At 37.3% G+C, this 25,738-nt stretch overlaps 1 protein-coding gene across 1 annotated transcript in view; it reads right to left on the bottom strand.

Annotated features, from left to right (window-relative positions):
* Positions 1 to 273: 273 nt before the first annotated feature.
* The window catches only part of LOC121385618 (homeobox protein Hox-B6a-like), a 45,175-nt gene continuing 19,710 nt past the window's right edge, over positions 274 to 25,738 (bottom strand). The window contains exon 2 of the mRNA XM_041516365.1: positions 274 to 4,459. Coding sequence (XP_041372299.1) covers positions 4,122 to 4,459 — 338 coding nt within the window. The 3' untranslated portion in view covers positions 274 to 4,121. The remainder of the gene's footprint in view (positions 4,460 to 25,738) is intronic.

The following is a 25,738-nucleotide window of genomic DNA, read 5'->3' as shown; positions in this document are numbered from 1 at the left end:
ACAAAGTTTTATCTGTGGATGATCATAATATCATTATTACAGTCTGGTAGGTACTGGGTTCGGATCCTATTCGAGGCATGGGATTTTTAATCCAGATACCGGCTCCAAACCCTGCGTGAGTGCTCCGCAAGACTCAGTGGGTAGGTCTAAACAACTTGCACCGACCATTGATCCATAACTGGTTCAACAAAGGCTATGGTTTGTGCTATCCTGTCTGTGGGAAACGCAAATAAAAGATCCCTTGCTGTCTGTCGTAAAAGAGTAGCCTATGTGGCGACAGCGGGTTTCCTCTAAAAACAAACAGTGTCAGAATGACCATATGTCGATGATAAGATAAAAAATCAATGTGCTCTAGTGGCGTGGTTGAATAAAACAAACTTTACTTTACTGTATAATATCATTACTGTTTTCATCGATACTTTACTGTATAATATCATTACTGTTTTCATCGATACTTTACTGTATAATATCATTACTGTTTTCATCGATACTTTACTGTATAATATCATTACTGTTTTCATCGATACTTTGGTGTATGCAATCATACCTTATGGGTAAATTTAGTTTTAATGTAAAAACAATACAATACTTATTTGCATAGGTTGCGAAAGTGATAGGCCTGTGGTCATAGACCCTCCAATAGTTTTAATAAAAAATTTCCCACACTAATCCTATGTTATGTTTTACGTTTTAAGGCATATCGTTAAGCATTTCAAAGATGGGGAGATGGTGTGTATATTCATGACGTTTTTGTGCATCTATATTACACAAAATACACGAACAAGGAAATTATCTACACCTTAATACCATCCCAGTTTGACACACATTTAAAAAAAGAAAAGAAAACACCTTAGTTTTTAAATAATATTGAATCATATTCCATTACCTCAGGAACGGCCACACCTATACATTATCTGTTCCACAGCCCCGCCCACAAGTTGAAATTGTATACGCTCACATCACCCCTCAAAAAACTAAATAACGTCACAAAAAAAACCCACCTCAAACAAACAAATTACAACAACAATGGTATTACAAAGAGAAACTTGATTTAAAGATGTGAACAATACGATACATATATGACGTCATATTTCCCTGAACAACGTTTACGTCACATGACATATATTCAGTATATTATAATAATATTATATAAAACAATCTTGTTGACCTTGACCTTTTCTCACAACAATTTGTCAGTTTATTTATTCATCATACGTGTGCATTTCACTGACAAATTAAAACAAAACAGAAATGATACAAATGTTCTTACATAAACTACATTTGAAACTCCATACAAACTAATGTTAATGTGAGACGTATTGCGGTATTTAGAGCCTACCAATACGAAGTGTTTTGTTAGGAACCGAATAGATATGACCTAATATTGGCACCAGCGATCTAATACAACAATAATAATATAGTGTAGGCTAAACTAAAACCAAGTGAAATCAATTCTTCAAGGTTTTGTTTATTTATTTTATTTTATTTTTATTTTATTTTAAATTATATTAATTTAAATTTAATTTTTAACTTACTTTTCTTATTCATTTTTGTGATGATTATTATCATCATCATTATCATCATCATCATAATCATTATCATCATTATCATCATCATCATCATCATCATTATTATTATTATTATCATCATCATCATCATCATCAATATTATCATCGTCATCATGATTATTATTATAAGCAAAATTTAGTTTGAAATTAATCGCATATTAACGTCCTATCAGCTATTTTAGTATAAAATAAAAATAAATTTTGCTGAAAATAAAGTCATATTGTAAATAATACATTCACAATATCATAGTTATTACTGTAATAAATATCACAAGTTTGAGACAGAATGTTAGATTTAATATGCACATTATTCTACACAAATCAGTGTTTAATTCATTGGTTACATACAGTGTTTGCATTACCTGTTGGCTCAGCGAACGAAACAGAAATAGAGTAAATTAACAGTTTGTAATGTTGTCCATTGCTTCATGAAAAAAAAACGTTCGTTGTTTTATATCAACAGACATATAATTGTATCAAAGCGAATCTGTTACGTCGATTATTTCATATAAAACACCTTTGTCTCAAAACACACAGACACCTAAATTTACCGTTGAATAAAATATTGTGACGTCATCAAATAAACATATATTCGCTATTTGTCCATGTGTCTGCAAAAAAAAACCAAAACGACATATTAAATGCTCCTAATATGGTGGTCTTACTGCTTGTGTTATGCTTTATAATACTTTGTCGAGTGACAAAGCATATTTACGTGTTTTTGCACGTTAAACCATCTACCGCCTAGTAAAGAACTTATTTAATGGAATGCACGTTAAGCCAATTTATAAAGGGTGAAGCTGAACTGCAAATAAAATATGTAACTTTTTCACAAGTCTCATGGATGTTAAACGCAATGAAAAAAAGTTCATACATGCATAGCTTGTCTTCTCGTGAGAAATATGTGTTTATATCCTGTCTGTGGGATGATGCATATAAAAGATCGCTTGCTACTAATCGAAAATGTATGTAGCGGGTTTCCTCTCCAAGACTATATGTCAAAATTAACGAATGTTTGATATCCAATAGCCGATGATTAATAAATCAATGTGCTCTAGTGGTGTCGTTGAACAAAAACGAAACAAAACTTGACACAATATCACGTGATGAAATTCCTACTTTACGAAATTAAAATTGTAATAAAATAGCATTAACTTTAACGATTTTTTCGTGTGTTTTTTTTTGGTGTTTTTTTGTAATTCGTCAGAAATCCTAATTTTACATCTACCCGCATCCATATAAGACGAGGGCTACATGGTGCTACAAGAGTGAAACAACGGTAAGCACCGCAAAAAGTCACTGACATTTCACTACAGAGGTAGCTAGTGTACAAATGAAGGGCCCGCGGTAAAAACCTGTCATATCACATTCTGGCCATTTTCGCAGTTGAATTTCCTTGTTAGTAGTTTACCTTTTTTAATTTAAAATTAAAAAAAAAGAATAATAAAAATTAAAATTGTATGACATAAAACATACCAAACGTAAATTAAGCCCGTTTAAAGATGATATACATGATTGCTTTTGTGCTCGGTTTCTTTCTATAATTTGGATACATAATTAACCCATTCCAACGAATAACATATTACGACCCTCAAGAAATAATAATAAATAAATAAATAAACTAAATAATAATAATAATAATAATAATAATAATAATAATAATAATAAAAAATAAAATAATAATACAATATAGCCAGAAAATAGTAATAATATTTTAAATATTAGGAGAGGGTCCACTAATTTGGCAAACCTTTACCCAGTTATTTTGAGAGTTTTATGCAATAAAATATGTTTTCTATCAATCGAAAATATACTTATCTGACAATGGTGAAAACAAAACGTTACAGCATGTTTTGTCCGCAGACCCTTCATGGTTATTTCTCGTTTGACAAAATGACTGTATAACAGTGATACATGAGTAGATTATAAGAAAGGTTTCGCCAAGGAAAATTAAATAAAATAAAATCTAAATTGAGCAAAATGACAATAAAACAAAACAAACAACACAAAAACAATCTTAATCGAATACCCGGATGCGCCTGTTTCTTAATACTACCTATAACTTTCTCTCTTCTCGAGACTGTTGTTTGTGTTTTTTCTCTCGCTCGGCGCTTGGGAGCTGAATTTATATTTTGTCTTTGTGGTTTCTTTTTGAAAAAAAAGGAATATAATATCCGCCATATCATTTCTTATCTTGTCCGACAAATCTGGTTTTTGGACAACAACGAATACACAATTACATCAGTCAATATCTGAGCATATATGTCCTGTTTTCGTGTGTTTCCCCAAAAAACGACTGGATTTACGCGACTTTTCAATATCCGACATTTATACTATTCTCCATTTCGAACTCATAACTATGGCGTTGGCATATAGGTGGCGCTATTTCCGGTTCCGGTGTAGTCTCAGCGCCACCTAGCTGTGCGGTTTAAAGGAGACACGGATGAGACAACTCGGCATTTTCTGATATTACCATTATGCATGCTCTCGGTTGTTCACGATGGTTATTTGTTTTTTTGTGTTTTGTTTTTAATTCAGTAGCAATCCGGTGTTTCAACTTTGCACAGCGTCAACGGTAGCGGCCTCGCGATCTTGTTCGACAGTCGCCTCTTTGACAACAGCCGGGGTGATGGGTTCCGATTTCGCGGCTTTTTCTTGGTTTCGACTCTGTTCGTTGATTTCCTTTATAGCCTGCATTTCTTTCTTCTCCTTCATTCGGCGATTCTGAAACCAAATTTTAATCTGTCGTTCCGTCAAGCACAACATATGTGACAGTTCTATTCTCCGTCGCCTGGTAAGATAACGGTTAAATTTGAATTCCTTCTCCAGCTCCAGGGTTTGAAATCTCGTATACGTTTGCCGCCCTCTTCTTCGTTGATTTGAATTTGGCCCTGCAAAATATGAAAGTAAAAAAAAAAATCAAGGTTAAAATATATTCTGATCAACGACACAACTAGAACAAACATTGTTTAGTAATTCAAACAGTCTTTAGAAGAAACCCGCTACGTTATGTTTCATCACTACCACTTTCCCACCGACGTGACAGCATGAATATCTCTCTGTCTAGTGCCTCGTTTATAGGAGGGCATCCACTCACAATGAGATCCTTTACTGACAATATATCATCTACAAAGAGGACAGCCAGTCCTAGTCTAGATTACTAAGTCTAAACTAGCACAGGAAAATATGTGTACGTGTATGTGTGTGTGTGTGTGTGTGTGTGTGTGTGTGTGTGTGTGTGTGTGTGTGTGTATGTGTATGTGCCTATGTATGTATACACATATTTCTGTCTCAGTATTTCATTCTCTGAATTTCTCACTCTCTCACATATTCTGTTCTGTTTTTTCACTCTGGCTCTATCTGTTTGTATGTCTGTCTGTCTATCCCTGTCTCTCCCTCTGTATGTCTCTCTGTCTCTCTGTCTGTCTCTGTCTCTCTCTCTGTCTCTCCTCTCCTCTCCCTCTGTCTCGCTGTCTCGTCTGTCCTGTCTGTCCTGTCTGTCTCTCTCTCCCTCTCTCTCTCTCCTCTCTCAGCTCCCCGCTCACTCCTACCTCTCTGTTCCTCGTCTCGTCTCTCTCTCTCTGTGTAATTGTGTGTGTCTCTGTCCTGTCTGTCTGTCTCCACCTCCTCCTCCCTCATCCTCTCTCTCTCTCTCTCGCTCTCTCTCTCTCTCTCTCTCTCTCTCTCTCCCTCCCCTCTCCTAGCTCTCTCTCTCAAACATCTAATTCCCAACACACAAAAGGTCAAACGTCTTTTGAACAGCTTGTATTTCGTGGTTTTGTTTGCTTAGATCCAAATAGAAGAATGGTGTTGGCATCACGTGGGTGTAAGCGAAACTAGTTTAATATGAAAAGTTCACAAATTTAATAAACTAGCAGTCTTGTTGGGTGGTTTGTCCGGGTTACTGGCAAACTCTGAACCAGTGGTTATCGCCGCTCTTTATGGGCAAGAGAACCAAGCAGAAATTTAATGACTGAGAGAACCAATACACAGTTTACCATTTTGTTCCATTTTAATTACTTCAAAGAAAGACAAAACAATTATTCAGAAAAGATTAATCAGACGAACATGGCTGTCCACCAACGTCAGAAATTTTAGCAAAGTGTGGATAAAATATTATGAGAGTTAACACAGTGTATGTGGTTCCGGTGTGAAGATTTTATTTGCTACTAATAACTGTTCGCTTACATTTCCTTCCAGGTGTCGGAACGCGGGATCGATCCCCGTGTATGCCATCGTGGCACATGTTTACATTTGTCCTACGTTTTTTGTTTGTTCACTCGCCCAAAACGTTTTAGTTTTAGGGCGGGTCGTAGTCCAGTGGTAAAGCATTCAACAGATGCGTGGTCGATCCAGGATCGATCCCCGTCGGCGGACCCATTGGTCTATTTCTCGTTTCATTCAGTGCACCACGACTGTTATGCTTTTGTATGTATACTGTCTGCGGGATATAAAATATTCATTGCTATTGACGGGAAAGTGGGGTCATCTGTCCTTTCGATATCTCCCCATTTCTGTCCGCCTTTTCTCTCCTCACCCCTCTCATCTTTGTTTGGGTCCTATCTTACCCGTCCCTGTTCCTGACCCTGTCTCCTGTGTCTCTGTCTCTGTCTCTGTCTCTGTCTCGTCTCTCTCTCTCTGGTCTCTCCTGTCTCTCTCTGTCTCTCTCTCGATCGCTCTCGGTCATCTCTCTCCTCTCTCTCTCTCATGTCTCTCTCTCTATATATATATATATGTATAGTATATATCCTGTCTGTCCTGTCTGTCTGGCTGTCTGTCTCTCTTCTCTCTCTCTCTCTCATCTCCTCTCTCCCTCTCTCTCCCTTACCTCTCTCTCTCCGTCCTCCTCTCTCATCTCTCTCTCTCGTCCTCTCCTCTCTCTCTTCCACACCTCTCCTCTCTCTCTTCTCTCCACCTATCACGTGCATAAACAGCTATATGTCCGATTCATTTGTTTTTCTTTTAGTTTCTTTCAAATTATCTGTAAAACCAATTTCAATTCCGTCTTCGTGCTACGGGCCCATACACAACCTGAAAACTACGTCAATATACATCACGTTATTAACGGACCAATTTCGTAGCCATTAATAAATTAATCAGCTGAATTAATTACTTGCCAATGTCTACGAAAAATAGTTACAAAGGGACACAGGCGTCAGCCAAGAGCTTACAATCTACCTTGAGCATTGTGGGATTGATTATTTCGCAGCATGAAATGTGTATAAACCGAGGACGCTGATTTGAGGGAGACCTAATCATGTCATTTGTCTCAAAGACAACACAAGAAAGGATCGGAACGAACGTTGGTTCATTACAAACACAGATCGATCCCCGTCGGTGGGCCCATTGGGTTATTTCTAAAGGCTGTGGTGTGTGTTGTTCTGCCTGAGGGATGGTGCATATAAAAAAAATTCTTGTTGCTAATGCAAAAACAAATGTAGCGGGTTTCCTCTCTGAGACTAGATGCCAAAAATTATCAAATGTTTGACATCCAATAGCCGATGATTAATAAATCAATGTGCTCTAGTGGTGTCGTTAAACAAAATAAACTTTAGCTTTAATTGCAAATACAAGCTCACACGAAGACACGAATGGATAGCCTAAGGACATATCAGCACATTTCCATCTACCGTGCGAGAGAGAGAGCGAGAGAGAGAGATAGATAGAGAGAGAGAGAATAGAAGCTAGAGAGCGAGAGGGGTTGGATGAGGGAGGGAGGGAGAGGGAAGAAGAAGAGATAGGGAGGGGATGTAGAGGGTAGTGGGGGACGAGAGGGATTGATGAATACAGGAGAGAGAAAATGGAACAGAGAGCATAGCGACCGATACCTATATCGGAATATAGAGATGCGAGAGGATAGAAGAGTAGATCTAGAGGCTAGCGATATTTCCTGGTTTACCTTTTGAGACAGGGATGGACAGTGACTCGATGTACTTTCTATAAGCTTGGAGGATGTCTTTACTTCGAGAGAGAGAGAGAGGTAGATAGAGAGACGCACGAGAATATATACCGACAGACAGAAAAACAACAGACATAATACCGAGAGACCGACATAGTGGCAGGACAGAGATGGTTGAGGTGAAAGAGAGACTGCCCCCACCTCTAATGATTATGCCGTTCCTCCACCCCTCGATGACTAGCGATGATATGTATTTTGCCTACACACACATATACCCAAATTTCAGACATCTTCCGTAGCCTAAGTTGACCTATTACTCAAATATTGGAACATTAATGATTTATGTCGCTCATTCATTCATTCATTCATCCATTTATTCATTCATTCATTCATTTATTCTTTGCAATCATGTATTCATTATTATATTCATTCATTCATTAAGCTTCAAGCAGGCTCCTGGGCACACATGTGTGGTGCATGTCTATGACAGTGGGTTGGTTAATGGTTAATGATTAGTGTGAGAGAAGTCGGTATAGTGGTCTTACACCTACAACTCGCTCAGAGTGGGTGACCTTACCGGGAGGCGAACCCAGTACCTACCATGTTTCAACCAGTACAAAGTCGCACAGACTGTGAGTAGCAAAGCGGGGGTTGTTTTATAGGGCGCAAAACCGGGGAATCCTTGAATGTTTTTGGTTCGGGCTTTTCCGCCAAACTCCACAAGATCTCACACTTTTTACCACGCGCTTTCTCCAAACGTTGCCTGTGGTCTGCGAGTCACAAGGAAAGAGAGATATATTTTTTCTCTTTATATTTTCCCCGCGGGGTTCTTGGCGCTACAAACACAGCGTTAAGACATGTGTCTGACAGGGTGCGATTGGCGATCCTACTAAAGCAGTTTCGACTTACGGTACCAAACCACGCTTGTCGGATCCCCGGATGGAGATTAATGGCTTCTGCGGTTGGGTTTTGAACACTAAACCAATTCTTCGGACGATACGAGCTTATCTGGGAAAGGAGGAATTTAGCACTCGTTAAAATGCTGATCACGTCTAAAATCGTACGTGTGAACCGGCCTCGCTGGCTCAGTGGATTAGTCATGCAATAATTTCGCGGATGTTATATCATATTTACAAGTGACATATTTCAATTTATTATCCACATAGTTCAAGATATTCAGGGAAATATAACCAGTATGACACACGTGTGTCATAATGATTTCACGTGCACGACGAATGACATAATTTTGTGAAGCGACGTCATATCTTAATGCGGCTTCTCCTGTGTAAACGCTTATCAAAATGACGTCATTTCGGAAAATGATGTCGTTTCGTCTTCTCTTTTTAGCCACGTTTGAAACGTTTTGATATGGTCCTAGCTTGTTATTCACGAAAATATTATTTTGGATAATATGGATAATAAAGAAATTATTACTCTCGCGTGTGAGTTCAATCGGATTAAAAATAGCTCTACTTGGTCTACCAGTAGATCTAACAGCATTGCGTGGACTCCCATATCCAGGTGATATTTCATCTATAAATAACAATTTAAATATTGACCAATTACAATTTGCCTTTTATCGCGTTATTCGGGAGCATACACATTCTAAAAATATCGGGCGAGACTATTTATGCAATCATTCTAAAAATATCGGGCGAGACTATTTATGCAATAGGCGAACTTGTTGGTCTATTTCAAAAAATAAAAAATGGGGGGAAAGTGCAGTAATAAACTCTGGATTGTATATTAGTATAAACAGATTTTATGGCTATACCATCACGTTTTTTTTTTTTTTTTCGTCTTGAAACGAATTTGACATAAAATTTTATATTGCAATTAGGAGATAACCATATGGAGTTTTTAGATTTGCGGGTGTTATTGTCTATTTGATCCCGCAAATGTCATTTTTGACCTGATAGCCTGAGGTCAAAAATGAAACATTTGCGGGCATCAAATAGACAATAACACCCGCAAATCTAAAAACTCCATATGGTTATGTCCATTGTAAACTGAATCGTTTTTCTACAGAACTAACTGTATATTTGGTATTTCTTGAAAAAAATACCTGGCTACAATTTAACTGTAGACCCTTGAATCGTCAACTTCGCCTGTTCCAATTGCTAATGACGTCACTTTCTAATGACGTCATTAGCTTTCCGGGTGTTATTGTCTATTTGATCCCGGGAAAAAAATGTAATTAACCAATCAAAATACAGAACACACCCTAGTCAGTTTACAATTAGTTTTCGGCATAGTTTTCACCCGAATCATTTCGTATACCCTCGTCATAATGCCGAATGTTTTCAAATTCTTTTCAAATCACTGGCATGATTTTGCAAGTAAGGTTTTGATTGGTCGAATAAAAGGTCAACTGGATCTGAGCTCCAACGGGCTGCTGTTAGATCCACATGTAATAGTGGAGCTAATTTTAATTAGATTGGTGTGAGTTGTACTGATTTTATGAAACTCGTGTCAGGATTGATGTATTACCCGAGCTAGAGTGAGAGTAATAATAATAATAATAATAATAATAATAATATAAAATAATAAATAAATAAATAAATAAATAAATAAATAAATGAAGAAAACACACAAAACCAACCAACAAACAAATTACACTTCCATCAACATCAAATATCATATTATTGACGATAAATTTCAGTGTCAGTCGGCTCCCCAAACTCAAATATGTCGATGTCTATTCAAAGTGTCGCGTGATACAATCGGCGTGACGATATACGGAGGGAGCAGTCATTATTTCAATGTCAGTCATTCGGTGTGGTCGAAACGGTGTCAAGACCGTTTAAAGGAGAACCGAACAAGGCACAGGACTCGACAAATGTGTTTGGCTGATTGAGAACACATGTTTTCCCAACACATGTTTATTGGATGTTACATAAACACGTTGGGTATGAGGAATATTTTATGGACCATCGGAAATAATTTACTGGTTTTCAAATCAAATTATACACAAACACAAAACGTCAGCATATAGAATGTAAAACAGAACACATAATATTATTACAGTGTTATGTGTGGGGGGTCATAATTAAAACATCAGGCATATGCACTATATATTACAAAACAATTTTGTTTTAAGAGCATATGATGTGATATCACAGAATACATCAATGGCTGTAACAAAAAAATGTATAATATTGCATGTGAATTCATGTCGTGGAGTGGGATACATGTACGTGATTTTGCGGAAGTTTATCGAAGTAAAGAAATAGTTCCCAGTGTCGGATCCAGAAATTCCATTAAGAGGGCCGCAATGATTCCTCGGAATAAATAAAAATATATAACTGTCGCAAAATTTAGGGGGCCCCGGCCCCTGGGAGCCCCCTTAGATCCGCCCTGAAAATACGAACGCCGTATATAGCCAGCCCTCATTAACCCTAGGCTATAAACAAAACCGCTGTGTAAATAGCCATAGTATAGTAAGTGATAAAGGTGACGGCGTCCACTGATGTTGTATTTATGAAATTCATCCAGACACCCCACCCCCCCCCCCCACCCCCCGATGTGCGCATGAGTTAGGTCTACTTCGGGTGGTGGTTGGGGTATATGAAGTCTTGAAACACTCCCCGCATCCTATGTGATGACAGGCTATTTTAAAGATCGTCATACATGATGAACTTAAATTATGTTAACTAATGCTAAACCCTTTAAATATATACAATTGTACTAACTTAAGCATTCCTATAATTAAGCCTCAAATAGTCAGAGAAAATGGTATACATACTTAATTTGATATTTGTCATTTCAATTTTATGGCGGAACGTAACCCAGAGGTAAAGCGTTCGCGTGATGTGCGGTCGGTTTGAGATCGATCCCCGTCAGTGGGCCCATTGAGCTATTTCTAGTTCCATCCAGTGCACACGATTGGCATATCAACGGTCGCGGTATGTGCTATCGTGTCTATGGGATTGTGCATATAAAATACCCTTGCTACTAATGGGAAAATGTAGCGGGTTTCCTCCCTAAGACTATATTTCTAAATTACCAAACGTTTGACATTCAGTAGCCGATTATTAACAACTCATTATGCTCTAGTGGTGTCGTTAAACAAAACAAACTTTCTTCTGTTAAACAAAATTCTTCACATAAGATGTCACACCTTCCTTGACACACGGAATTACGAGCCGCGTCAAATCCGCGGACAGGAACTATTTTTCGTCCGCGCCGGCTGTGCTCCGCCACCTGTCCCTGCACGTGCATCTGCGCGGGGACAGACTGGTCTCCCAGATGTGTTACGGTTTTGGCAAAATGTGTTTTAAGAGGTATTTTCCGCCAGTCGACATTTCTTACTTCTAATAGGTGGGCCGTGCCTTATCTGTGATCATGCCTAATTTGTTGTAAGTTTCAAATTGCACATTTCTCGAATGTGATCGCTTTTTCATGGATGGTTACAATTTTTTAAAGATGGCCAATGAAAGACGTGTTGGCTTTTTGTGGGGGGTTTTCTTTCTACTAGGTGTACATTTCAGCATTCAGGAAAGATCTACACACACACACACAAACACACACACACACACACACACACACACACACACACACACACACATGTACTGGCTATCTCAAAATGGATTTTAAATACAGATTTGAGTAAATAAATATAATATATACACAGATAAGAAATGGATTTCCTGATTAACAACCAAACTGAGGGGCGGGACGTTGCCCAGTGGTAAAGCGCTCGCTTTAACTTAAGCGCGGTAGGTCTAAGATCAACAAAGGATCGAACTGATGAAGAATATCAACAAACAAACAAATTAGCAAGTAATTATATATAAGTATGTATAGCACAGACACAAACAGAAATAGCAAAATAAATAATAAAATAAATAAATCGAGAAGTTAATTAAACAAATAATGACATATTAAAATAATAAATATATAAATAATGAAATAATAATGAAGAAAGAAATTAATCGGTTAGTCCATCAATCACAGAGGGGTTTTTTTAAATTTATTTTATGATTTTTCTTTGGATTGTTAATTCACTCATTCATCCATTAATTTTCATTCACTCATTCCTTTATTCATTCATTCATTCATTCATTCATCGATTCATTCTTTCATTCATATATAAATCCGTTAGTTCATTCAAGTATCCCTTCGTCCATTCGTTCAATTGTCCCTCCGATCTTTCATTCTTTAAACAAAATGCAGGTTTATAAGCAAGTGTGTGTGTGTGTGTGGGGGGGGGGGGGGGGGTCGCGTTTTATTTATTTATTATTATTATTATTTTATTAGCATTATTATTTTGTTGTTATTTGTTTTGGGTTTTTTAGGGGAAGGATGTTCTACCTGGAGAACACCGAATATGATTCTTATTTTACCTCCACCGCCACCCCTACCCGCACCCCTACCATTTTGTTTTCCACGAGCTGAGATACCCTTGTTACTGAGCACTGTCTCGGGTATCAAGGTGTACCTATAATTACCTGTTATACTGCACCACCCGGGGAGTTCTTTGAAATAGACTTACAACGCTAACACGATACTCTCCGCGGATAAACCGCGGATAAAGGACACTGTTTGGAAGCGGACACCTGTTGAATCGCGCTATTCTGACGCTACCCAGGAATAGGTTTGTACGGCCGGCAATTAACTTCCAAACACAGGTTTCTGACTTGCGACAGGTATTGAATTTCACAGACGTTGCAAACACGTTAAACCGTTTTAAATCTCCTTATTTTATGGTCAGTTCTAAGCGTATATACGTAAACGCGCGGGAAGGTGAAACAGAATCGAAGCTACGACCAATATTTCGAGTAACCAAGGGATCACACGTGACTGGTGGGGAATGGGAGCAGGAATCTGAAGGAATTTGCCTTGAATTAAAAGTAAAACAAAAAATTCCGGGGCACTGGATGGGACAGGAAAACAAATAGTGAACGGGTCCACTGAAGTGATTCGATCCCATGACGCAAGCACCTGAGGCGTGTCCTCTACCGACGTGGCTAGATCCCGCCCATTTCCTATTAATAATATCGAATGTGGTTCTTTCTTTCTTTTTGTTCGTGCGGGGGGGCGGGATGTAGCCCAGACGTAACGTGTTCACTTTATGGGCGGTCGGTGTGGGATCGATCAGCGTCGGTGGGACCATTGGGTTATTTATCGTCCCAGCCGGTGCACCACGATTGGTATATCAAACGCCACGGTATGTGTCTGTAGGATGCTGCATATAAAAGATCCCTTGCTACTAACGGAAAAAATTGTACCGGGTTTCCTCTCTTAAATTGGTCAAAACAAACAAACAAAACACACACACACACACACACACACCTCAGTGAGATATGTGGATATACATGGAAGCATTGATGAACCCCGTCCTTCTCAGAATCCTAGATCCGCCCTTGCTTAAAATTAGTTAGATATAGACACGTAAATAGTGTGAATAGCAGCAGAACTATTGAAATAATCCCGAATAGAAAAAGCCAGAGAACATTTTTTTTTTAAATATTTATAACTAAATATCACTTGTCAACAAATATATGAAAGAGATAAACAGTTGTTATTGTACTGAAGTATTTCAAACTGTTTATAAGAACGATATCTTCTTATTTTTCAGTACATGTTTGTTTACGAAACATATCTAATGCTTAAGTATCTATGCAAGCAGGAGATATATGCTCGAGCGAGCAAAATGTAAATAAATCCATGTTAATAGTTATAGACCCATAATGGTGCTGGAGATGATCATTGGGTGTATTCGATCAACGGGTACATTGTCTGGTAGTAGTGGTGTTCGACAAGGGCGCCGTTTGGAAGGTATCCTATACACATTAAAGTGAATACGTCTAGAATGGACGAACATTTCATTCTGCTTCGCTTGTTTTATGGGGTCATGGAGTAAAATGTGGTTAGAAAGCTCGACTATTTGTGTTTGTAGTTTTTCATTTTATTTTTTTATAATAGACTGACATTGAACATCTGCCGTTTTTTGAAAATGTATATCTTGGCATGACTATTTAGTGAAGAAACAAAAACGTTTTGGAGATATGTTCAGAAATGGGAGGAGAGAGAGAGAGAGAGAGAGAGAGAGAGAGAGAGAGAGAGAGAGAGAGAGAGAGAGAGAGAGAGAGAGAGAGAGAGAGACAGACAGACAGACAGACAGACAGCGAGAGGAAAGACAAAGATAAAGAGACAGTGAGAGAGAGAGAGAGAGAGAGAGAGAGAGAGAGAGAGAGAGAGAGAGAGAGAGAGAGAGAGAGAGACAGACAGACAGACAGACAGACAGACAGACAGCGAGAGGAAAGACAAAGATAAAGAGACAGAGAGAGAGAGAGAGAGAGAGAGAGAGAGAGAGAGAGAGAGACAGAGAGAGAGAGAGAGAGAGGGAGAGAGAGAGAGAGAGACAGACAGACAGAGAGACAGACAGACAGAGAGGGAGAGAGTAGAGAGAAATCGAGGGAGAGAGAAAAGATAGGGAGAGGCTGACATATTGAAAGATGCTACGAGGGAAGGAGAGAGATAAATAGATAGATCGAAATAAAGAGAAAGAGAGTCATAGAGAGAGAAAAAAATAAAAAATAAAGAAAGACAGAGAGAAAGAAAGAAACAGAGAGACATATTGATTTTAAAGTCGAATATTCATCGCCCTGAATTTGAATATGAGTATACAACGGGTGTCCTCGACAACAAGTCCACTGTACCGAACGCATACCGGTAGGCCCACTATTGACATAAACGGCCATACTTCCTAAGCCAAAAAAACCCTGAACGGAACACAATATCGGGAGCTGCGTACGACCGGAACTTTGATTAATGAGCGCGGGACTGACGGCGATCTTGCCCTCCATATACGATATTAACTGCCGTGCTTTGCAAGTGCTTTAGAACATAGAACGGGCGATAAAGGTCATCTTTATGGCCTTAGCTAAACGACTGATGAAAACGATCGCCACACAACAAAGGGCCAACTCATCCAGATGATGTGCAACTGAGCTTATTAATGGCATTCACCCACTTCGCCCTGCAAAGTGGTCCTGTTTTTTTTTACAGGTACCAGCGCCAAACTTAGCTGGTCAAGTGGTTCCCCGTTTCGTTCATCGCCGGCAAAGTAATATCTGATATGATACTTACTTTATTAGTCGTAAAAAAAGACATTTCTAAAATACCGTGCTTTATTATAAATAGATTCAACATGCCAAGTTTGGAATTCTTAAACACTGTATATTTTTAGCAGAATGGTGCATGCACGTCCTGGCATAGTTTACCACTACTTATTTAAATGTAATTATTTTATGAACACAAGCAAAAGACTTATAAAGCTTCTTTTTTTTAAAAATCTAGCACACTTAAATTCAAAGAAGAACTGTTTAGTTGTAATAGCGTAAAATGTCAAAATGTATTACTGAAATTGCAAGTAAATTCAGTAAACTATTGACAGATATCGCCAATATCATTTGATATTTTTAAAAATACTGACTTGCAAAGTCGTTCTGCTATATTTGATTGTCTTGTCACCATGTATCTTCATTTTTAAAAAAGTGTATATAGCTATTTTGAATTATGTCTGTATATATTCGATGAAGAGCACCTGTTGTCATCTTGTCACTGTAAATGACCATTGTACAATAATTCCTCATATGCTGTCCTTTGGCGGCCTGAGTTTACCGAAATAAAAGTATCAAGATTCAAGGTGCGATTGACTTGAATTTTATCAGCGATCATCGGTTATAATAGGTTTGCTCCACACTGTTAATTTGTGATTATACAATCGGTTAGAATCATTCATTTCAACTTACGTTCGTGCTTATATACAATTAAGGTTCAAACACGTTGTCCTGGGCACACACAGCTGGGTTAGTTGTTAGTGGTTAGTGGGAGAGAAGAGGGTGTAGTGGCCTTACGCCTACCCATTTGAGCCCTTAAGAACTCGCTCTGGGTTGGAGCCGGTACTGGGCTGCGAACCCTGAACCTACCAGTCTGTAGTCCGATGGTTTAACCAGTGCGCTACCGAGACTGGTTAGAATCATATGAACTTAACAATGATTTGAATTATTAGAAACATATTCTTATGGTATTCGTGGTATAGACCCTATATTTCGCGAATGTTACCTTTAATACGCACTATTCAGCCAGTGCACCACGACTGGTATATGAAATGTCGTGGTCTGTGGGTTGGAGCATATAAAAGATCCTAATCGAAAAATGCAGCGGGTTTCCTCTCTAAGACTATATGTCAATTTTACCAAACGTTTGACGTCCAATAGCCGATGATAATAAATCAGTGTGCTCTAGTGGTGTCGTTAAACAAAACAAATTTTAACTTTGATTATCTGTTGTTTTCTTTCTATTTATTCCAATATGAGGGTGGGGTTTAACTCAGTCGGTTGAGTGATCGCCCGATGTGATTACGTCACAGGAAAGAATCGCCTCGATGGATCCATTCAACTGATTGTTTGTTTTCTCCTTCCAGCCAGTGCTCAACTGGTCAAAAGCCGTGGTATGTGCTTTCCTGTCTGTGGGAAAGTGTATATAAAATACCCCTTGCTGCTAATCGGAAAATGTATCGGGTTTCCTCTGATGACTATATGTCAGAATGACCAAATGTTTGACATCCAATAGCCGATGATTAATACATCAATGTGCTCTAGTAATGTCATTATACAAAACAAACTTTAACTTTGATCCACGCGTGTGGAGAGTCAGATTATCTGACATTTAATATAAAAATATAACAATAAATATATATACATATATATATATATATATATATATATATATATATATATATATATATATATTGTTGTTTTTTACTTTGTTATTGTTTTGTTTTCTCTTTTCAGTTTTACCTTTCTTGTTTTTGTTTCTGTTTATCGTATTGTTTTGTTTTGGTTTTTGTTGTGTGTGGGGTTTTTTGGGGTTTTTTTGTTGTTGTTTTGTTTGGGTTTTTTTTTTTTGGGGGGGGGGGGTTGGGAGAGGGGTTATCGGGTTGGGTTTTTTTTTAATTATTATTATTATTATTTATTCTATTTTATATATACATTTTTTTTTAGCTTCTGCTTTATTATTATTTATTTTATTTTATTTTATTTATTTATGTTTTAATATATATATATATATATATTTTTTTTTAGTATAATTTATGTTTTCTTTTTTGTTTTGCCACCATCACATGATTTATTATACCAGCCGTAGAGTAGCACCTCAAGCGAGCAATAACCCAGTGAGTCCGTGGGAATCAGGATGGGGTTAGAGGGTTGGGGGTTGGGGGGTCGTTCCTGCGACGTGTCGCACCGCAGGCGGAACTTTATCACCGCGTTACACCCGAGATACGGCGTACAGAACATGAGATATCGGTTTATACATTGTAACAAAAAGAACAATATATTATTTATGGCATTTGTGTCATTCCACGAATGTTCTGTGTCGTGTCAAAGCGATTATAAATATATTATGGTAGTTAAGATGTATGTTGGCGGAAGGTTAAATAAAATATGAACAGATTTCGCGTGTCGAGATAGGCACGATGAAAGACGAGGTGTCGATTTCAGCTAAAGTCCAATCTCGTTGGCTGGTCAGTTTCGCGAAACATATTTCGTTCTGCATTATACGAGTTTTTAGACCACACTTAAAGTGTGTTTTGTTTAACGACACCACTAGAGCACATTGATTTATGAATCGTCTGCTATTGGGTGTCAAACATTTAGTAATTTTGAGAGATAGACTTAGAGAGGAAAACCGTTACATTTTTCCATTAGTAACAAGGGATCTTTCATATGCACCATCCCTCAGACAGGATAGTACATACCACGGCCTTTGGTGTACCAGTCGTGGTGCCCTGACTGAAGCAAGAAATACCCCCAATGGTCCCACTGACGAGGATCGATCCCGCCCAATACCAGTATTTAGACCATACTTCTGCAGGCTCGTGTGCAGACATTTTCGCACGTGAGTTCTAAACTGCTGTGAGCGCAGTTTATAGGAGGATGGGGTATTAACAAATATATTGGGAAAAACGAAAAGAAACTGTGATTGAGTAGGGGAGGGAAACTTCGACCCCCGAAGTATGAACCGAAAACCCCCAAACCTAAACACATTGTATGACATAATACGTAGTTTTTCAGAAATTGCTGTCTATTCTTATAATTAAATGTCATTAAATATTTTTTACTAATAAAAGTTGTATTTGAACATATTTTGTAGCACTGAATACGCTTATTGTATTGTTTCCGTAAACTTCATTGATAATCGTGTCGCGTCGGAATACAAAAGTTCGGTGAAAAGTGTGTCATTGGCGTGTGGCCAATCATTAGTGACGTCACTGACACTTCCCTAGCCTTGAAATGTACAACAAACGTGGTAACGATTTGTAATCAAGATAAAGCGGATATCTTAAGACAGTAAGCAGTTATTTTATTTATCCTGCAATTCACATAACACGAAAAAAAAAGAGAAAAAAAAGTGAACTGTTTTAATTCTCAATTTTACCGTAGTACGTCGACACGTGTTGAATGCCTTGCGGGCTATTATATATATTATAGAGAATAATACATGAGTGGCAGTTCGATACCATTTATCTTATAACGAGTTCCCCCATCCCGAGTCAGGCCACCGATCTTATCGGAGGTCGGACTCTGGATGGGCGTGTTCGAAACCCTAGTGGTATATGGGCACGTTAAACTAGTTATCTATCTATCTATCTATAACGAGTTGTTTTAAAATGTATTTAACGAGCGAAAGCGAGTTTAATATGTTTTTAAACAACGAGTTGTAAGATAAATGGTATCTAACGGACACGAATGTATTATTCTGTTTCTTACCTATCCTCAAAAACCAGGTTTGAAGAACTTTTTAACATCTTTTTTGACTAAAAGTTATCTACAGCCCTTACACTTACACGCCACAGACAAATGACTGTCAGGTTACTATACGTCACGGTGTAATCTATTTCTATCGTTCTGGGGTTTTGTTTTTCATTCGATGTCTAGCATTGTTGACCTGGTCATCACCTAGTAGCAGCCAGTCGTATGCCTTGAAATTGTTAACACACGTACATGTGTTAACAAATATGTGTTATCGAAAATAACGAATGATGTTCTCACTAACCGGTATGTAAGACTCTCCAAAACAAAACACTTCTTAAATAACAACAATTTATTTCTTATTTTTAAAATAAAAAATATCTTCCAAACGTTTTTTTTTTTTTTCAAAATCAAAACAATTAATTGGGAAGTTAAGAATAAGTAAATTTCATTAAGTGATTGAAAATATAAAAATTAATCTAGTCGCCCTATCTTGATAGTGCTTATAATATAATGATTGCAGGATAAACCAAAACACGTAAACATGTCCCCACATTTCATGCATGAAAATACTAGCCTAATTACAAATAATAAAAAATAACCATCAGCACAAATTGAATGTAGAACATCAGCGTTACTGAACAAAGTTATTTCGAATGAAAAACAAAATATAGCCCGTCCCAGCCTCCAATAAAAGTGGTCCCTCCCCCCCCCCCCCCAACAATTTTACCTTGGTTTGAGGCAAAAAAAATAAGAAAACAAATGAAGAAGAAAATGTGTTTTTGAAATAACAGAATATACGATTAAAATGTACGATATTTATTTACGAAGCCAAAACTATAATTTAAGTCTAAACATAGTTCTTTGAATAGTCATGCTACTTGCAGAACAATAGTGCGAGAGGGTGAGGTTGAAGGCGTGGCTTATTGTATTTATATATTTATATTTAAAATTATATTTATATTTATATTTTATATTTATATTTATATTTTATATTTATATTTATATTTATATTTATATTTAAAATTATATTTATATTTATATTTTATATTTATATTTATATTTATATTTTATATTTATATTTATATTTATATTTATATTTATATTTATTTATTTATATTCGTTTATTTATTTATTTATTTGTTTATTTATATTTATTATTATTATTATTATTATTTTTTTTTTTCCTTTCATTCATTTCATTTTCTTTTAATTTATTTTCTTTTCTTTTCTTTTTCTTTTTTATTTTTTTTATTTTTTTTATTTATGTATGTATGTATGTATTTAATAGTTAATTGAAATGTGAATGCAAACTCTTTTTTTTATAACATCCAATTTTTAATGATAATTGAGTCGGTATTTTAATTTTATAAACATTACTGCATTTCAATATATATTTTTTCTTCTTTTTTTTTCAATTGTTTTCGAATTTTTTCGATTTTTTTCAGGTATGCATTTCTTCTACCTGGTTAATATTTAAATAATCTGCCAACTTCTTTGAATTCCATTCTCGCGATAAGGCAGACTCGTTCCACACGACTGCCTGACATTTGTGAAGTGACTAGCATACCTTCCATTTATCTCAACACTCCTATTATCAGCTATTACTATAAAATTTAAAATTTAATCGGCATCGTAAGTTTAAATTTCAGACTTACGGCTTGCGATCACATTCCTAACGTGAGTGTATGCCTGAGCTGTTATCACGGCGCAATGGAAGACTTTAGCAATGGAGACGCTGAACGTAGCCCAGTGGTAAAGCGCTCGCTTGACGCGCGATCAGTCTGGGATCGATCCCCGTCGGTGGTTACATTGGGGTTTTCTTGTTCCAGCCAATGCACCATGACTGATAAATCAAAGTCCGTGGTATGAGCTATCATGTCTGTGGAATAGTGCATATAAACGATCCCTTGCTACTAATGGGAATATGTAGCAGGTTTCGTTCTAAGAATTTGTCAAAATTACCAAATGTTTGACATCCAATAGCCGATGATTAATAAATCAATATGCTTTTGTGGTGTTGTTAAACACAGTTTTAATCTAGTAACTGCAGTTGGGGAATGTGGTTCGACCATAAGTTATATTATTCATTTTTTTACGGCAAAGAATTAGGACACTCAACTGGGGCATGGTGCAGCGCCCTTTTACATATTGCTAGTTAGAACACTGTATTCATTCAAGTGATTTTATAGTAAACGTAAACACGATAGATACCATTATGTGAATGTGTGTCTTCATCCCCTGGGTAACATTCATTTGATAATCCAGACGCTATGCTTCTAACTATAGGCACTGTTACTGGAGTTGATGCTACGATTTTTTATATACTTGATTTACTTTTTAGTTTTCGTTTTGGAGACTTGTTTTGATATGTCATGATGATAAAAGTTTAACATTAGTGAGTTCTTTCGCAACATCTGTCAATTCGTTTATCGGTCTGTTTCAGAAATGAACACACGAATTGGGTCGGTGGTGAGGATAATCTATTTCCCAAGGGAAAGTCTGTTATTTAAGACTACGATAGAGTTAATATCGAAGAATTGGATCTTCGGAATATAAACTGACAACAGATGCATACATTCGTATATATTTCAATAACATTAAATAAATCTAAATAAATTTAAATAAATTTAAATAAATTTATTTATTTTGCATTAGCATAGTCTCCTTCAAAAACAACAGGCTTAGTTTCAAATAATGCATCCCCCCCCCCCCCCCACACACACACACCCATGACGCCTGCCCCATCCATTAATAAATTACCAATTGTGGAATGACCTATATGGTTAAAATATTACGGAAAGGTTAAATGTGTGTTCGCATAGTCATGACATGGTCATATTTCAAAATTGACACTGGTTACGTAAGCCATAAGGAGTGTATTGCATTTGTAACGTATCAACATATCGAACTTAAAGATGCAATATCAGCTTCCTCTCCTATAACATATCATTATCATTATAATTGTCATTATCATCATTATTATAATTATCATTATCATCATTATTATTATTATTATTATTATTATTATTATTATTATCATCATCATTATTACTATTTTACTATTGTTTTATCATTATTGTCGTAATGCGCGATCAGTCTGGGATCGATCGCCGTCGGTGGACCCATTGGGCTATTTATGGTTTCAGCCCGTGCTCAACGACTAGTATGTATAACAAATGTTGTGGTATGTATCATCCTGCCTGTGCGATGGTGCATATAAAATATCCCTTTCTACTAATAGAAAAATGTAGCGGGTTTCCACTCTAAGACTATATACATTATATCTGAATTAAAAATATTTCACACAAGATAGCCGATAACTAATAATATATCAATGTGCTCTAGTAGTGTCGTGAAACAAAACATTTTGTTTATATTCTTGAAATCTAGTTTTTAATCCGTACACAAAGCGATATGTAAATAAAGAATTTGTTCGTCTGTCCGGCTGTCTGTCCGGCCGTCTGTCTGTCTGTCTGTATCTATGTATGTATGTCTGTCCTACGCGAGATTGCAGCTTTAAAGTAACGGAAGCCTCGTTCGGTTAATCACATATAAACGGAGAGTGTCAAATATGGTATTTGCGTCGATTACCGTCTGACTGCATAGAGCTTGTTAATTTCATAAGGTTAATAACATGCCATGAAATGTATACCTACTCGTTAGTGAGCCGTGAAATAGATGGGACTATTAAACACACACACACACACATACATACACACACTAGGAAGTTTGACGAATTGTTAGCCAGTCTCACTTGTTCATTAGTCTACATGTGGAACGTTAGAGGCGAGAAGATCAAAGAAACCAACCTCTTCTGATTCTATTTTTATTTTCTCCATCTTTTCTCCTGTTTTTCGGAAGAGGATGTGAATAATTTTTGCATGCTCATATACCACTAGAGTTTCGAGCATCGCGCTGGAAGTTGTGTGTGTGGTGGGGGGGGGGGGGGGGGGGGTGGCTGAAGTAAAACTTAAAGTTTGTTTTGTTTAACGACACCACTAGAGCTCACTGATTTATTAATCATCGGCTGTTGGATGTCAAACATTTGCTAATTTTGAGCTATAGTCTTAGAGAGGAAACCCGCTACATATTTGTTCCATTAGTGGCAAGGGGCCATTTATATGGACCATCCCATAGAGAGGATAGCTCATACTACGCTCTTTGATATACCAGTCGTGGTGCACTGGCTGGAATGAGAAATAGTCATATGAGCCAGACCGCGCATCAGGCGACCGCTTTACCATTGGGCTAGGTCACACCCCTGATTGGAGTAGATATCATTGTTCTTACCTGTCAAAATCACTACAGAACTGTTTTTGGTCTTAGTGTTGCATTGTAATAAATACTACCGGCCTCGGTGGCGTCGTGGTTAAGCCATCGGACTACAGGCTGGTAGGTACAGGGTTCGCAGCTCGGTACCGGCTCCAACCCAGAGCGAGTTCTTAAAAGTCTCAATAGGTGGGTGTAAGGCCACTACACCCTCTTCTTTATAACTAACAACTAACCCATTGCCCTGGACAGACAGCCCAGATAGCTGAAGTGTGTGTCCAGGACAGCGTGCTTGAACCTTAATTGGATATAAGCACGAAAATATGTTGAAAGGAAATGAAATGTAGTAAGCAATTATATGACATGTAAATAGTACCGTCGGTAAAGCGCTCGCCTAGAGTGCTTCGGTCATAGGTTCGAACCCGCTAGGTGGATTCGCTGATTTGGGTTGTTTTCCCCCGTCCCAACCGGAGCCCCATGCCTAGTGTATAAAAGGTCGTGGTATATATGCTGCATGTGTTGATTCTCTAAGACTCTAAGTCAGAAGTGGCGGGACGTAGCCCAGTGGTAAAACACTCGCTTGGTCGATTTGGGATATATCCCCGTCGGTGGGACCATTGGGCTATTTCTCGTTCCAGCCAGTGCACCACCACTGGTATATCAAATACTGTGGCACCTGCTATCCTGTCTGTGGGATGGTGCATATAAAAGATTCCTTGCTACTAATGGGAAAATGTAATGTGTTTCCTCTCTAAGACTATATGTAAAAATTACCAAATAGCCGATTATTAATAAATCAATGTGCTCTAGTTGTGTCGTTAAACAACACAAACAAACATATTTAGCAAATTTGTTTTATAGCTACCGACAACCATAATTACAATACTGTACCTAGCGGTGGGATTGTGTATATAATATGTCTTTTGCTTCTTGCACTAATCACGATTGCACATGTTCTAAAATACTCGAAGGAAACGAAAGTAGTATTTAAAGAGACAGATCCTAGTTTAATCCGTAAAAACTGACTATACGTTTAGTCGTTTTACAGACCTGTAACACAGTTGAATAAATTTACAATAGAGTGTAACAAGAATTTGAGACGTTGGAATGACGAAATATTCTCTGAAAATAGATTAGAGCTTTTGTTTTTGGTATTAGAAACATCAGGATCAACAGAACCACTTCGGATATACAGACATGGATATTCAAAACAACACAATTTAAGTAATATCTGATTCCAATTATAAAAAACGGCTCTAATAGCGAAACACGTGTCATAATGTTTAAAAACTAGGGTCTGTCACTTTAATAGCGAAACACATGTCATAGTGTTTAAAAACTAGGGTCTGTCACTTTAATAGTGAACAATACGCCGTAGTGTTTAAAAACTAGGGTCTGTCACTTTAATAGTGAACAATACGCCGTAGTGTTTAAAAACTAGAGTCTGTCACTTTAATAGTGAACAATACGTCATAGTGTTTAAAAACTAGGGTCTGTCACTTTAATAGTGAACAATACGCCGTAGTGTTTAAAAACTAGGGTCTGTCACTTTAATAGTGAACAATACGCCGTAGTGTTTAAAAACTAGAGTCTGTCACTTTAATAGCGAAACACATGTCATAGTGTTTAAAAACTAGAGTCTGTCACTTTAATAGTGAAAAATACGCCGTAGTGTTTAAAAACTAGGGTCTGTCACTTTAATAGTGAAAAATACGCCACAGTGTTTAAAAACTAGGGTCTGTCACTTTAATAGTGAACAATACGCCGTAGTGTTTAAAAACTAGGGTCTGTCACTTTAATAGCGAAACACACGCCGTAGTGTTTAAAAACTAGGGTCTGTCACTTTAATAGCGAAACACACGCCATAGTGTTTAAAAACTAGGGTCTGTCACTTTAATAGCGAAACACACGCCGTAGTGTTTAAAAACTAGAGTTTATCACTTTAATTTTGCGTCACGACACGTTAGCTTACATATGAATATTTGGTGTCTGAAGAAAAACGTTTATTGTACATATAATCCTACGTAGATAGCTAATTAAGAAACTCGCTTTTACCGCTTTAACCACTACAACCGAAAAGCAACAAGGAATCTTTGGTTTTCTTTTTTTACATTGACAGAACAGCACATACCACAGTATTTGCTATACCAGACGTTGATCATTAGATGGAAAAACAGTTGGTCCGCCAAGGGCGATCGATCCTACGACCCGTTGCTCCCCAGGCAACTATTTAAGAT

This window comes from Gigantopelta aegis, chromosome 11, assembly GCF_016097555.1.
Source record: "Gigantopelta aegis isolate Gae_Host chromosome 11, Gae_host_genome, whole genome shotgun sequence".
Taxonomy (NCBI): domain Eukaryota; kingdom Metazoa; phylum Mollusca; class Gastropoda; order Neomphalida; family Peltospiridae; genus Gigantopelta; species Gigantopelta aegis.
This window is presented reverse-complemented; position numbering and strand designations above follow the sequence as displayed.